Source organism: Symphalangus syndactylus, chromosome 21 (genome assembly GCF_028878055.3).
Source record: "Symphalangus syndactylus isolate Jambi chromosome 21, NHGRI_mSymSyn1-v2.1_pri, whole genome shotgun sequence".
NCBI classification, from domain to species: Eukaryota; Metazoa; Chordata; class Mammalia; order Primates; family Hylobatidae; genus Symphalangus; species Symphalangus syndactylus.
This window is the reverse complement of record NC_072443.2, coordinates 60,745,109-60,759,144: the sequence shown is the minus strand read 5'-3', so window position 1 is coordinate 60,759,144 and position 14,036 is coordinate 60,745,109. Positions and strand designations below refer to the sequence as shown.

The window sequence follows — 14,036 nt, the reverse complement described above, 5'->3', positions numbered from 1 at the left end:
TCCATCACTGCAGTTTGCCATCTGGTGCATGCATGCTTCTACTCATCCAACTCCACACTGCAACTACATGTCTACATAAAAATGAATTTGCTCGCTGACTTAATATGGAAGACATTTATACTACCATATTTTTTCCTCAAGAAATACAATTATCCTCTTAGTTTGCTTCCTTAGCTAACAGTCCATTATATGAAAGAAAAACTCCATTACTTGTGGAGTAAACAAAAAGTAAATCTCAAAATTTCAATTTATCTGTGCACTGCTGGCATATTAGATATTCAGAGTTGGGCCAATGCTTGCTGGTCTCTGCACTTAGATTGAAAAATAGCAAGCTCAGAGGGCATAGGGCTGTAGCTCAGCTACTTACTAAATTTTATTTATGCAAATAAGACTTCCATTGCTAAAAGTTTAAAAGAACCTGGCCTCATTTGGATAGCTTTATATCTGGCCATGATGATGCCTTCTCACATTCCTGTCTAAGAAGAAGGGCACCTCAAACTGTTTCTCCCACCTGCATCCTGAATTTGGCACGTTTCCCTGCACTTTCTATAGTTCACTTGGCAGATGTATGTTCATGGCAAACTTGTAGATGCCAGATAAACAAGATGCCATGGTTGTGCTTGGGCTATGGCTTATTGATGGCCACGACGATCCTTTTCAAGTTGGATGGATAATATTAACTAAGAGGCAGCATGGCTTTATTGGGATGGGTGGATAAGAACTGCAGCCTTCTTCACCTGGACTGGTATCAACCAGAAGATGTTCTGTAAATTGTCTTTGGCTCTCATGCTTTCTTCGGTAAAAGATCACAGTGAAGAGAGGCCTGGCCCTAAGCTACCTTTCTCTTAAGCTACCATCCATTTTCTAAGCTAATGCCCTGCAAGTCGTGCAGAGAAATACTTCAAGGACCTTAGCTAGATACAGAGAGTTTACTCTGGCAGGTCAGCAGCAACTAGAGATGGCAGGCGGGTGGACAGTGAGGGACACACCCTTTTTTTGGATGTAGAGATGTATGACTGATGAACTCACTCTGGGATAGAGACTGGACATAGACTACCTAAAAGACTGGTTTAAGCCAATTAACACGTTGTATGATGAAGCACATGTTAGAAGAATAACAATTTGTACCTAAAATACAAAATGAGATACGGAATTGTATTCTGATGGTGTTTTTCTTGTGCTACCATATTTGCATCTACAATAAGGAAAATACATAAATAACAACTTGTGCTGTTCTCAACAAAGTAAATTTGTTACATAAACTAGAACTGTCAATATAAGGAGGTATGTTATTTTAAAAAAAAAAAAAAGAAAAAGAATTCAGACTGCTGGAAAATGGATGTGGGCACCAAAACTCTACATAAATAATGGTGCCTAGAAAATTCTAGAACACACTTCTGTGCTGTGTTAATTTGTTATGGTTCTTGTTTTGTTTTGCTTCTCCATTTGTTTGGATCCCTAACATTCTCAACTTTATGTTACTTGTTTCATCCTCTTGGACTAACCACACAGGCTGGACAGCATGACTGGACTAGGCTGAGAAAAAAGGGCTGGCAAGAAGAAGAAAATAATGCTCTGAGCAGATAGATAAATTATGTTTGGGCTGGTTCCCTCAGCTGTTCCAACTCAAGCAAGTAAAACCCAACTCCCTTAACTCAAGAGGCACCAGTACTCCCATGTTCAGAGGTACCTGAATTGAGGTGACCTGGTCTACCAAAGGCTATTGAACCCACCAAAAGAGTGGGCATGATGTGTATGGTCTCTATCGCAGCCTTTTCCCAAAAGGAAAATAATGATAATAAAAAGTAATATTGTGTGCACATTTATTTTATACATACCTATATATTTACTTTTCCTGTAGACTGTATACCACCAGTAAGAAAGAGTGTACAAAAGTCTGTTACTTGGTACACTATCCCACCAACAGTATAGCTTTTGACTGCTTTCCCAAAGGTAAGAAAACAATCTAATTCTTATTTATTTATGTGTTCTTGTCTCCAATGAGAATTAGAAATGTTTCCATGGAAACTGTGCATGATTACCTGAAGATATATCTATAGGAAGAAATGAATTTTCAAAGATGATCGATTTGATAAGCTTAGTGCCAGCAGCTGCCGTTGGTCATATGCCTGCTTAATTTTCTAAAGAACGTGTTTATGAGTATATACACATTTGTCTTCCTGAACAGCTAGCCAGTAATTGCAGAGAACTGTTGCTGATCATTCTGACACATGCTCTACTTTAAAACTACCAGTGGTAAAAAACTATTTCTCAATATTTCTCAATGTATGATTTCCTACTGTGGGTTTAGAAGGCAATGTGGGAAACCTATAAGGAGAGAAGGGGGATGCTTAGTAAATGCAGACCTAGTAAAATGTTTGTTCTGGTTTATTTTTACTAAATACATTCAAAGAAGTGTACACATTCCTAAAAAAGTATCCATTGAAATAGCAACAAATGGCCTTACCATCTTTAATTCAAAGTTGTCTTGGTTCCTTCTCTGCAGAAAATAAATAGGTTTACTGGCCGGGATTGATAATATGTTGATGATGATTTGTGGCTCATAGTTCTCCCTTTGAGAAACACTGAACCAACTTTAGTCATCACACAAAAGCAGAAAAAGGGTCAATGAAAGACCACAAGGGTCTAAAGATTAGTTTCAACATTGGTTATGCCCAAGAAATACCAATAAATGCCAAAGGTGTTCAAATAAATAGATTAGAGAAAATGATGATGTATTGTGTGATGTGTGAACTGGCCACATGAGTGGGCTGGCATAAGAATAATAATGGATTCACCATAGATGCTTTTATATTGCTTTAGGCTCTCACTAAAGAAAATATACTCTGAAAGGATCTTATCATCACCCTGTTTCAGCCTAAGCAATATTACACGACAGTGGAAAACAACACTTGCCATGGCAAGCATCCTCATCCACGTGGAACCGGGCATTCCAAACTATGGGAAAATATACAGTAGAGAACATGGAATAAGTTATTAAAGTCATGTGGTGGCTTTGAGTAAAACGTTCTCTTTTGATTTTCTCTGAACCTCCTATTGTACTTATATAATAGAGAGACCTCTCTCGAGAGAGATTCCAAGAGAGTAAGCAGTGAGGTCATACTGTAGGAGGGGAAAAATATTGCTTAATAATGTAGACTGGCCTTTCTCTTTCCTACATTGATAACATGGGACTTTTATCAGATCACTGTTCTGGTTCTTCCCATCCTTGTTTGTGTAACAGTATTCTGAATATAAATAAAATCTTGCTCTCTCTTTTATCCATTTAGTATGGTAAGACAGCATAAGAGTACTTCCAAAGAGTAATGACATTTTCTGTTGACTTTAGATGGACGCCAGTAACTCAGTCTTTAATTTAGGGTATATTGTTCACATAGTTATTTCCTTTTTCCCTATCAACATGATCTGTCCTAGTTTTTAAATAGGCCATTCTTTCCTCCCAGTGAATATGTAACTGTATTCCAGCGAGATTTCGAGTTTTTTTGTAGTACAAGTGCTTGTCAAAACACTGGAGCTCAACACTTTAATAGTCTTTTTACATGAGACTGACTGAGAATAAATAAGAAGGAATTTTCCCTGGGTAAAAATGATAGATTTAATCTCAATCCATAAAAATTCTTTTGCTCCTAAGTTGATGCCTTTGGGTTTAAAGGGAGTCAGATGAAAATATTTTAAGCCAACCTTTTGGTTAAAAAACATTTTTAGGATATACAGATTAGAAGTAAATTCAAACTTGTAGCTAGAATTGTCTTACTTCAAAGATTTTGATGAGAGAAAGCAATGAGGTCACATCATGAGAGGGGAATAATTGCTTAATAATGTGGACTGGTCTGTTTCCTATGTCAATATCATAGGGCTTTTATTAGTTTATTATTCTATTTCTTCCCGTCTTTGTTTTCACAATGGTATTCCAAATACAAATAATAATTGTATTTGGTCTCCTTTTCTGACCAATTTAAATGTGACTTTAAAAATTAATGATAAACATTTTGTGGAACTGCTTCAAAATAATTGGGGATATAAGTTGGTTTAAGTTACATTAATTCAAAGAACACGTGATTTACTTGTTCAGGTCAATAATGAGACTAGTGAACTTAGGAGGGCAATGAAAGAAGTCTCTTAATGTTATGCGTTCAAATCCATTTCTAAGTGACTGCTTTCAGGGAGACAAGACAGTAAAAAGAAAACCACAGATTCAAGAGTAAACTTTCATATTACTGTGCTACTAAAACTTAGTGTCAGGCATCATGTCCCAACAAAGCCACACTGTTTACAGCAAATCAAATATTTGCTTATAGGGATTTGAAGGAAGTAGGTTCAAATTCAGATGGAACATAACCTAAGCCTGGTTTGAAAATGCATTCCATAACATGCCACTGTTTAAAAGCACTCTCATGTGACAAACACTCTCAGCCAGGCATCAGCAGAATCAATACTTTCTGCATCCTTTACATGAATATTTATAAAATTTAAAACTCTGCAAAGTGTTATCAACCTAATGACATTTATGTCGAAATGCAATTAGGTACAAAATAAAAAGCACAATTAATCTGGCATCATCACCATGACCGGGTCAGGAAATAAGTTTTGTTAGGAGGTAAATTTTCACACCCTGGATGGTATTTTGATGAAAAAAACTTTGAGAGTATAATTAAGCCTTGTGAGAATGCCAAACACATGAATTATATTATTCACATCCATTATTGAATGATATTATAAAAATCATATTTGGTTTCTTGTAATGAATGGGATTATTTGGCAATTTTAAGCTTTTTGGAACCGTGCAGTGCAAGTTTTCGTATCATGTTGGGACTCTCCCTCTTTAACATTCAATGTGATATCTCTGCTATAACTGGAGACCACCTCCACTTAAAATTCACTTTGAAACACTATAAATACAGCAAAGAATATATGTTATCTGACCTTTGACACTGAATCACCTCAGGAATAAATGCAGCTATAAATCTTTTTGGCATATTTCTCTCTGCCTAAGAGGTCTGTGAGACACATCATTTCTCTCGCCAAGGTTTGATATCTCAGCATATCTTCAAAATCCAATTAATATCTGCCATCTCGGTTCTGCAACTGGAGTTCAACTTAAAGAACCGGATGAATGTTTACATGGCTACTACTTCTCTCATTCCTTGCATAAAAGAAATGTACACATCATACCTCAAAGTCACAAAAACTATGTCAAGTTTTACATATATGCATTGCACTGTCCTATCTGGTCAAGATTTTTTACTGAGTATCCTTAAATTGGGTCAGTCAAAGAAATATTTGCCAAGCACCTCTCCTCTGGGCCATCCATGAACTGACTAGGAGTGGGGGACAGGAGGGGACAGTGCTCTCAGGGAGCTCAGATCTGATGGAAGACTCGAAGGTAAGTAATAGACTCAAAGGTGACAAGGGCTCTTCCTCAAGGTATGTACCAAGCGTCATCAAGCTACAGGTGGAGACCATCACCTGGTATGTTTTGCTTGAGCTGCCCCTAATAGATAAAGGGCTCCAGGCAGCCATAAAAGGAAAGGCACTCAAGGTAGGGGAAAGTATACACAAAGAACCTGGAGTACAAGAGAATATGACATGTTCTGATACTAGAAAGCAGTTCTGTGAGGCTACTGGGTTTTGAGGCATATAGTTTTAGGGAATGAAATGCAGGAACCAGCCTGAGGGTAGAAAGACTGAGTTTCCTTTGTCTTTGTGCCTTTAAGTACAAGGGCTAGTAAGTACTAGGCTGTGAGAAAATGTGCTTGGAATGAATGGAGCACAATACTTCCCATACCAAAGGCTCCTATTATCTAGAAGTCGGTAGATGCACAGTAAACATTTATAAGTGAATATTTGTTAGCAATAATAATATTATAAAAATAAAAACAATAAGTCAACAGCCTCAGCAGGTGGAATTATATTCTTCCAGATAAAGCCTCTAAGATCACAAAGACCACCCTAAAAATACAATGTATAAACGTGATGTCACAGGTTTCAAAAATATGGTGTAGTTGTAATGTACAGCTCCTAAAATGGGTGTCAGTGCTACATCTCGGCTTGTGTAATTAATTTCTTTTCTTGTGCTAAACCCATTTATAAACCAATGAAGTTTTATGCCTATTTTATTTCATGGGCCACAGATATCTATACTTTCAAAGTACACATGAACTTGAAAGATTCCACTGGACATGGATCCTAAGGACTTGCTTTAAATAGTTATAGATTCTAATTTGGTAAACACAAAAACATAAGCAATCAAATTGGTGGTTTTCTGACTATTGAGTGCATTTCCTTAGAGACTGTCATTCAGGACAGATTTTGTCTTTATCATGATACCAAATATCATTTGCATTTAAAAAACACTGTGTATCCTAAACCAGGGTCAGTTAATCTCCAAAATCTTTCTTTCCCACAATTATTGTGAATGAGCATCTTCCCAATATTCAAAAGAGGTGACCCTTGTGACTCATTTCCATCTACTAAAGATGTATCTCAACTTTGCAGATTTTTTTTTTTTGGCTGTACAGTGGAACTTGGATTACACTTTAAATTAACTTTCTCTAGGAATCAAAGGTAATCATTATTTCTCTCTATGATCTAAATGACTATTCTCATTTTTTTTTTCAAGTTGAAGATTAGTTTTCAATTCCCTTTATATCTCTGCCCTCTTTCATAGTAACCTCTGAGGACCTCAGCTTTCACAAAGAGGATTGAGATAACATTTCCAAAGCTTGTTCTTCCTGAGCTGACCCAACACTTAGGAAAACATGACATGGATCGGGAACTCCATTTTCTGTAAGTGTTGGTCCAAGTATTGGTTATAACCTTGCATGTGCTATCTTTTTGTCTGGTCAAGAATAAGAAAAACTGGACTGAGAGTCCCATCCTGGCTCTGATACTTGGGGTAGCATAGGCTTCATCACTTAATGGATCTCTGATTTTGGTTAAGTTTCAATCCTCAGTTTCCTCTTTAATAAGATGGAAATAAGCTAATCTTGATGAGGTACCATGGAGGTGGCATGAGATTCTGTATATGAGAGCTGGGATTACATATATGGGTATGTATATGAGTAGCTGGGATTACAGGCATCTGCCACCACGCCTGGCTAATTTTTGTATTTTTAGTGGAGATGGGGTTTCACCATGTTTGTCAGGCTGGTCTCGAACTCCTGACCTCATGATTCACCCACCTCGGCCTCCCAAAGTGCTGGGATTACAGGTGTGAGCCACCATGCCCAGCCCTGTGTTTTATTTTAATTGGCTTTCCTTTCTCTTTTTTATTTTGGTTACATTTTTGTCTATCATAAACTCTCAGAGTTGGAAGTCATGATATCTAGGATTGCCAATAAAGTCAGGCAACCTTTTCTCTAGGTACAACAATCTCTATTTTCAAGATAGTTTACTGTGGCCTTTCGATGCATCATTAGTAGTCTTTTGGCTTGGTGAAATTGAGAGAGAAGGCTATCAGTCACTCAGCAAAGCTGCTATGGGACAGATAGGCTCATACCACCTGATATATGAACCACTACATGTGATTAACTTCGACAGGTAGTTCCTGGCCGGCTGGCAAGCTGAAGAACACTTTAAGTACAAATAATAGTTCTGGGGTATGTCTTGAGTGATAGAATGATGACTGAGTGGAACAGATTCCCTTAATTTTAGCTCGTGAAAACGCATTTGGTTTCCTTTAGAAGCTGGGATCCTACCAAAAAATCAATTAACAAAACTTCTCAGAGATCTTCCTTGATACTTTGAAGTTTGGCTTTTATTGCACTTATATTAAATATGGGACCACCCTGGAGGGCCAGACTCATTCATCTCAGTCTTCAAAGGGCCTATCATGATCATTTGCAGCAATTTAATAATAATATTAGAAATTTTCACCATATTTTCACTATTGCTGCAAAGTTTAGAATGTACTCAACTATCCATTGAGGCAGGTCTTATTGACAGGTGGCAAAACCGACTTAGAGCAGTGAATTAGCTTCCTAGTAACACACACCAATGAGTGGCAGAGTAGACACCTGTACTCAGGTCTTGTGGCTCTAATGAATTTTTCTGAAATGGGATTGAATAAGGTAAAATGTCTCAGTCTACATCATCTGTCTCTTCATCATTTCTTCTTCTCATAAGTTGATTCTAGAGGCCCTCAGTTTGCTAAAGATTAGCTAGGTCCTCCATGGTTTCAAGGAGGGAAACATAATCTGACTTCAGGGCCACTGCAGAGTGAGATGCATCTTTCTTTTTTTTCTTTTCTTTTCTTTATCGTATTGCAAAGACCACTGGATATAATTTCACTTCCTCTTGGATTTTTTTTGATGGTCTAAAAACTTAAACACTGTAGTTCCTGTTATATAAAGAACATGGTCTGCTAGAACTGGAAATGTTTAAGTCTCAGAATTCATTGAAATCCATTGATGATCATATTTGACATCTACTGGTCATCCTGAGTGACGTTTAGCCATTCAGAGTTCAAACCATGAGTCTTCATATACAGATGGTTATAAGCAGACTCACCTCTGCTTAAGGTAATCAAGTTTGGCATGGAAACATGAGCAAAGGCAATTAAACTCAGATTTGCTAGCATTAAAAAATGGCAATTCCCTGGAACAAAAATGTGAAAAGCTAATTGTCCCCATCCCTTCATCACCTGCTTCTCTCTCTGCTTTTGCCATAGCAAAGCTCTATAAAGAAACTGGCCACCAGGGTCATTATCAGTCTGAGCTGAAAATTTGATTAAGCTGGCCTCCTAGGGTTAGTATGAAAAATGCTACATTTTTGTTCTTGGACCTTAATTCCTCTTTCCCTCGTTTTTGTCATGTTTGCAAATTTCATTTGCATTTAATTTCCCGTGGTTTGCCAAAGTCCAGACTGAGACTTGAGCTGTTGTTTTTATTCAGGTGAGAAGTGCAACTGCAACTGACCATCTGCACTGGCATCTAGTCAAGCGATTGTCTGAGGCAAGTATCTGTCGTTCTAAGTGTCCTAAGAAAGCTTTGCCACCCAGCCCACCAATGAACTTAATGAATGAAAGAGACCTTATCTTGTTTGCATGAGTTTAGTTGTGGGTAGTTCTCATCACATGCATGCCAGCAACATCCTCTTAATAGTCCCACATAATTAAGGAAATTGCACTAAACATGTCTTGAGATCATGGCCCACTAGAATCTTGTCTAAGAGCTTTATTTAAGGAAGACATCAATGATACCAAATGATGAAGAGATCCCTACTGTGATCTATTGTGATCTACTGTGATGCAATACTGAAAAGCCAGTCTCTTTCTGAGTACTAGATTCTCAGTTTCTTCTGGGTCAAGAATGCAGGAAGAGTAGCATTCATGGGGGGTTCTGACCCATTCCCATTTACAGGAAAAGAAAATCAAACAAGGGATCAGTAGGTGAAACTTTATCATTAATGCCAAGCAAGAAAATGCTGACTCTTTAGAAAAGATCATCTTTCTGTGTCTAAATTTCCTCATCTGTAAAATATAAGCTCATATGGTAGTAGTGAGAAATAAAGGTAAAGTGCTTAGATTAGAATTTAGCACAATAGCAATTCAAATGTTAACTATCAGTGTTGTGATGGTGTCATCTCAAATTAACTGGATTTTCTGTTTCTATTTCCTCTAGGAAAGGATTTTGGAGATTCCCATCTGATATTCTTCTATTTGGTCTCTTGTACCCATTGTCTTCCTGTACCACACATAATAAAGTTTAAGAATGTCAAGCAATCCATCTGCATCTAATTTTTGTTTGGAACAACCTGCAGGATTTTACATCTTGAAATGTCAATACATCTACTGTCTTGTCTTCAACCTATTTAGCATTGATCATTTTTGGAGCAATGGTGCCTTAAAGCCAAAATTTCACTGTATTGTCAAATGAGCTATCTGGGAAATCACATTTAAACACACTTAGTTTTCATTTAATTTCATAACACAACGCATATTTCCTGACTCCAGGCATAAATACATTCAACATTTTCACCATCATGGTTTAAAAATTAGCACCTGTTAGTACTCAGATATTTAAGGAAACGCCAATGACCAATTTTAAAAAGTCCTATGTATGGCAGAAAATTTGCCAAAAACAAACCTTCTAAAGTACATTTCAGTTTATACTTTGGTCTAATTTAAATCATTTGTTCCCCTAGCCTGGTGGGCATCAAAAGGTCACCTGTATTTAACAAGCTTCCCAGTGATTCTGATGCATATCCAGGTTTGGGAAACAGTTTTATTTCTTAAATTGTCCTTGATAAGAAACACATGCAATACGGCGTTGACGTGATGGTGATCACTTGCGGAGCAAAGTGTTTTTTATGGTATTAAAATGATTGATTTTTGAAAAGTTAGTTGGGTTTATTGCACAAGTGGCATCTACCATGTCCCCAAGAAGTCACCCCTCTGTAGGCTAGCACTGTGAGAAGCTATGTCAAGGTCCTCTCTCAAGAGCCTCTCCAGACTGGTGTTGCAGACTAAATAAAGCTGAAGTTAATTGCTGAGCTCTGTTACTGGAGCAGAAAAACATAGCATCACCTTTGTTTAAAGCTGTATCTCTATGACAACACTCAATAAGAAGCTGGGTCAATATTCCTTTTTTCTGCACTCAGTCCGCCACAAGGCCTGGCCTTTTGTAGGCAAAGTGTGTTGATACATCTTATGCAATCATTTCAAGGCACTCAGCCGAGGAAGTCTACATTTTTTTAGCCCTGAAGACCTCAAAGAGATTATGATTTTTAAATCTTCATTTATGCTTTCTATGCGTTTCTGCCCAATCAGGTATTGAAAATGGTCAGGATAGTCTTCAATAACTATTGCTGTTAATAAATCAGCCATGATCTTATGGAGAAGCAGTCCAGTGCCCAGGTTAAGACTAAAGATGCTGAAGCCCATATACCTGGATTCTAAATCCAACTTTGTCATTCTCCAGATTGTGATGTGGCCATGTTGCCTACTCTGCGCATCAGTTTTCTCATCTGTAAAACTGGTATAATCTTAGTAACTACTGCATGGGGCAGTTATTAGGATTAAATTAGTTAATATATATGACATGATGCTTAAAACAGTGATTGGCATGTAATAGAATGCTAAATAATTTGTTGTTACTCCTTAATGACTATCATCAACTGACATATAGTTGTCAATCTATACAGTAGCCACTGGATACTTGTGGCTATTTAAAATAATTAGAATTAAATAATCTTAAACATTCGGCTTCTCAGTTGCACTAGTCACACTTCAGGTTCTCAACAGGCACATATAGCTAGCAGCTCCCATATTGGACCACAAAGTTAGAGAACATTTCCATTATCACAAAAAGTTAAACAGCACTGAGCCACAGCTTAGAGAAGGTAAAAAGAGGGATAAGAACGTCCTTTATAGAAGAGTTCCTGTTGTTCTTAATACCCTCCATTGCTTATGAGAATTGTCTATAGGTCTCTCAAGAGTGTTTGGACCCATTTCTTTTGTAGCTTCTAGTAAAAAGCCATTTACATTGTAGAGTGTACAACATATACCGTGAGCTAACAAAAATAGTTTACCAGAAATGATGTTCTCTTAGTTGAGAAGGTTTCCCCAATTCCTTTCACAAGCTATGTATACTGCTTTCTATTCATTCATTCTATAGTTGAACCTAATTCTTGAAAAGGAGGCAAGATGGCAAGTTTGTCTGTGGTCAGTACATGGAGAATGACTACAGTAAGGCCCTGTATCTAAGGGAGGATGGTTTTCTTAGTCACCACCCAAATGGAAGTAATGTGAATATTCACTCATCATGCCATGTTTCCTTAGTAACAGAAAAGCCAAATTAAATATTCAAGGATATGTACAGAGGCTTCACCCAACCTTAAACAGAACACTTCCAAGCACTTTTCACTTGGATTGGCCAACTTTGAGATTCTGGTGTCAGCTGGAAAATTCTCTTTTTCTAAAAAGTCAGATTGACGCGTCTTATTTTTTCTGTGCGTGGTTAGCCTTTGGCAACATTTTCTGGCAGTTGCTTTCTAAATGTTTCAGAAGGAGAAAACAATACAGGCAAAGGACTGAAGATGGCTATTTTTCAGCGATCAGAAGTTTTATGTGAATCATAAACAGTTAATAATGTTTTACATTAGCTAGAGGAGTTTCTGCTATCAATTTATATATTGGGAGAGCTTTTATTTAAAACTAGCATGGAAAGCTAGTAAGAAGAGCCAGCAAAAGATATTTAATCCCAGTTCTAGGCCAGTTCTATCAATCGGGTTGAGTACACTACAGCTAAAGAGAAACCTCCCTCAGCATCTCAGGTGCTCATTCTAGGCCAGATAACGGATTGAGAAAGAACGAACCATGTCTTTCTTTCTATGAACTTGCATACAAGCTATACGTTTTTTTTAAATATTGACTTCTCAATCTTCTCAATAAAACAGCATCAATGAGTTTGTGTCCAGAAGTATAAAATAGGCAAAAAAGAAAAATATACCTAATTTTTAAAAATTACATCATCATCAATTAACTATTGTAATCAACTTGCCCTTATGTAACATTTTATAGTTTTCTTTTATTTTGTGCCTGCAAATTCAGCATCTTTCTTTATCTTCAGGTTATCTCACTGAGGTAGGTGTCATTATCCTCGTTTATAGAAAGCCTAAAGTAAGGCTCAGAGAGGCTAAGAAAATGATCCAAGGTATTAGTGACAGAAGTTTTATAACCCATTCTGATCCCTTTGTACCTCAGCATTTCTTCATTAAAGAGCTGTAATATTTTTGAACTGAAAAAATTAATTTTAAGCCAAGGAGAGAACAACAAAAGTTATCTCATGATAGAAGATTCAGATTTACAATGCAGTATACAAAATTATTTTGGTTTCTTCTACTCATAGATGATCAGCAGCAGCGAGTCACCACTTGTCACCTTATCTAGCTCAAGCCAGAATGGAAAATCAGTCAAGACAGACGGCTTTAAAAGGAGGAGTGAATTATTAGCTCTACATAGCAGTTCATGGTGTATAACTCCCCAAGGCGAGAAGGCTGGCATAGCTGAAGATGAGTGTCTGTCTTGTGTCTGAGGGAGGAAACAGGATTCAACTCTGCACTTTCACTCAGCTTTTGGCTTTCAGTGCCAACTATTAAGGAGGTTCCACCATTGCTGTAGGGGTTATAAAGACACTGCAAATGCCCAGTTTAAAACCAGGCTTCTTGTGTTCGAACAAATAGTCTTGTGAGGCTTACTAAAGAGGTTATATTAAGTCTGAAAAGAAAGAAAAGTTTGCTATTAATTTACAGAGTGGTTACTCTTGTTAGGGACTCTGCATGGAAGGCTGAGATAGAGCAAGCTGTAGCTCCTCCAGGAATTTTCAATTAAAAGGAGAAAGGAGAACAAATTACTCTTTGCCAGGCACTGTACAGTGACTTATGCTAGATGTATGTGAAAAGGACTGAAGGGGGCCATTTGCAAGGGGAAAGTCTGACTATGGCTTAAAGATGAGGCAATATGGGAGAGAGTGTTCTGGGCAGAGGGATCATCCTCAATAAAGTCCAAATGCATAAAGTGGCAGCAGCAGTGGCAGCCATGCTGTGTGGCACATATTGGGTTCTTCCCACGCACCAGCCACTATTCTGTGTACTTAATATGTATTAACTCACTTAATTATACAACTGTATGTGATAACCATCATTAGGCTCCTTTTACAGATAAGGAAACTGAGGTACAGAGATTTTAAATAATTTTCTCAAAGTCACACAGCTGATAAATAGAGGATCTTGGAGATAAGCCCAGGCCATTTGGGCCCAGAGATCATGCTCTAACCAATGGACTACCTCCCAGTGGTAGGTAAATACATGGTGTGTTTGTGGAAGGTCTGTTTTCCAGTACAGCTAAACCACAGGCCTTTCCAACCATGGCACTACTGACATGTGGGCCTGGACAATTCTTGTTGCAGTGGGCTGTCCTCTGCATCTTAGGATGTTTAGCAACATCTTTGACTTCCACCCCAATGCTGACCATCAAAGACATCTTCAGAAATTGCCTAATGTTTTCTGAGGGCACA

At 37.6% G+C, this 14,036-nt stretch overlaps 1 protein-coding gene and 1 long non-coding RNA gene across 5 annotated transcripts in view; one reads left to right on the top strand and one right to left on the bottom strand.

Annotated features, from left to right (window-relative positions):
• LOC129471619 (uncharacterized) overlaps window positions 1-14,036 on the bottom strand; it is a 273,569-nt gene that overhangs the window by 74,285 nt on the left and 185,248 nt on the right. The window lies entirely within an intron of this gene.
• GRM7 (glutamate metabotropic receptor 7) overlaps window positions 1-14,036 on the top strand; it is an 879,282-nt gene that overhangs the window by 822,722 nt on the left and 42,524 nt on the right. For 2 of the 4 annotated variants that reach the window (XM_055260432.2, XM_063630706.1), the window contains exon 10: window positions 1,862-1,953. The exons of 1 other annotated variant lie outside the window; for it this stretch is intronic. In XM_055260432.2, coding sequence (XP_055116407.1) covers window positions 1,862-1,932 — 71 coding nt within the window. In that variant the 3' untranslated portion in view covers window positions 1,933-1,953. Of the gene's footprint in view, window positions 1-1,861; window positions 1,954-2,823; window positions 4,025-14,036 lie in introns of those variants that run through there. One more of the 4 variants, XM_055260433.2, reaches the window with a different exon arrangement.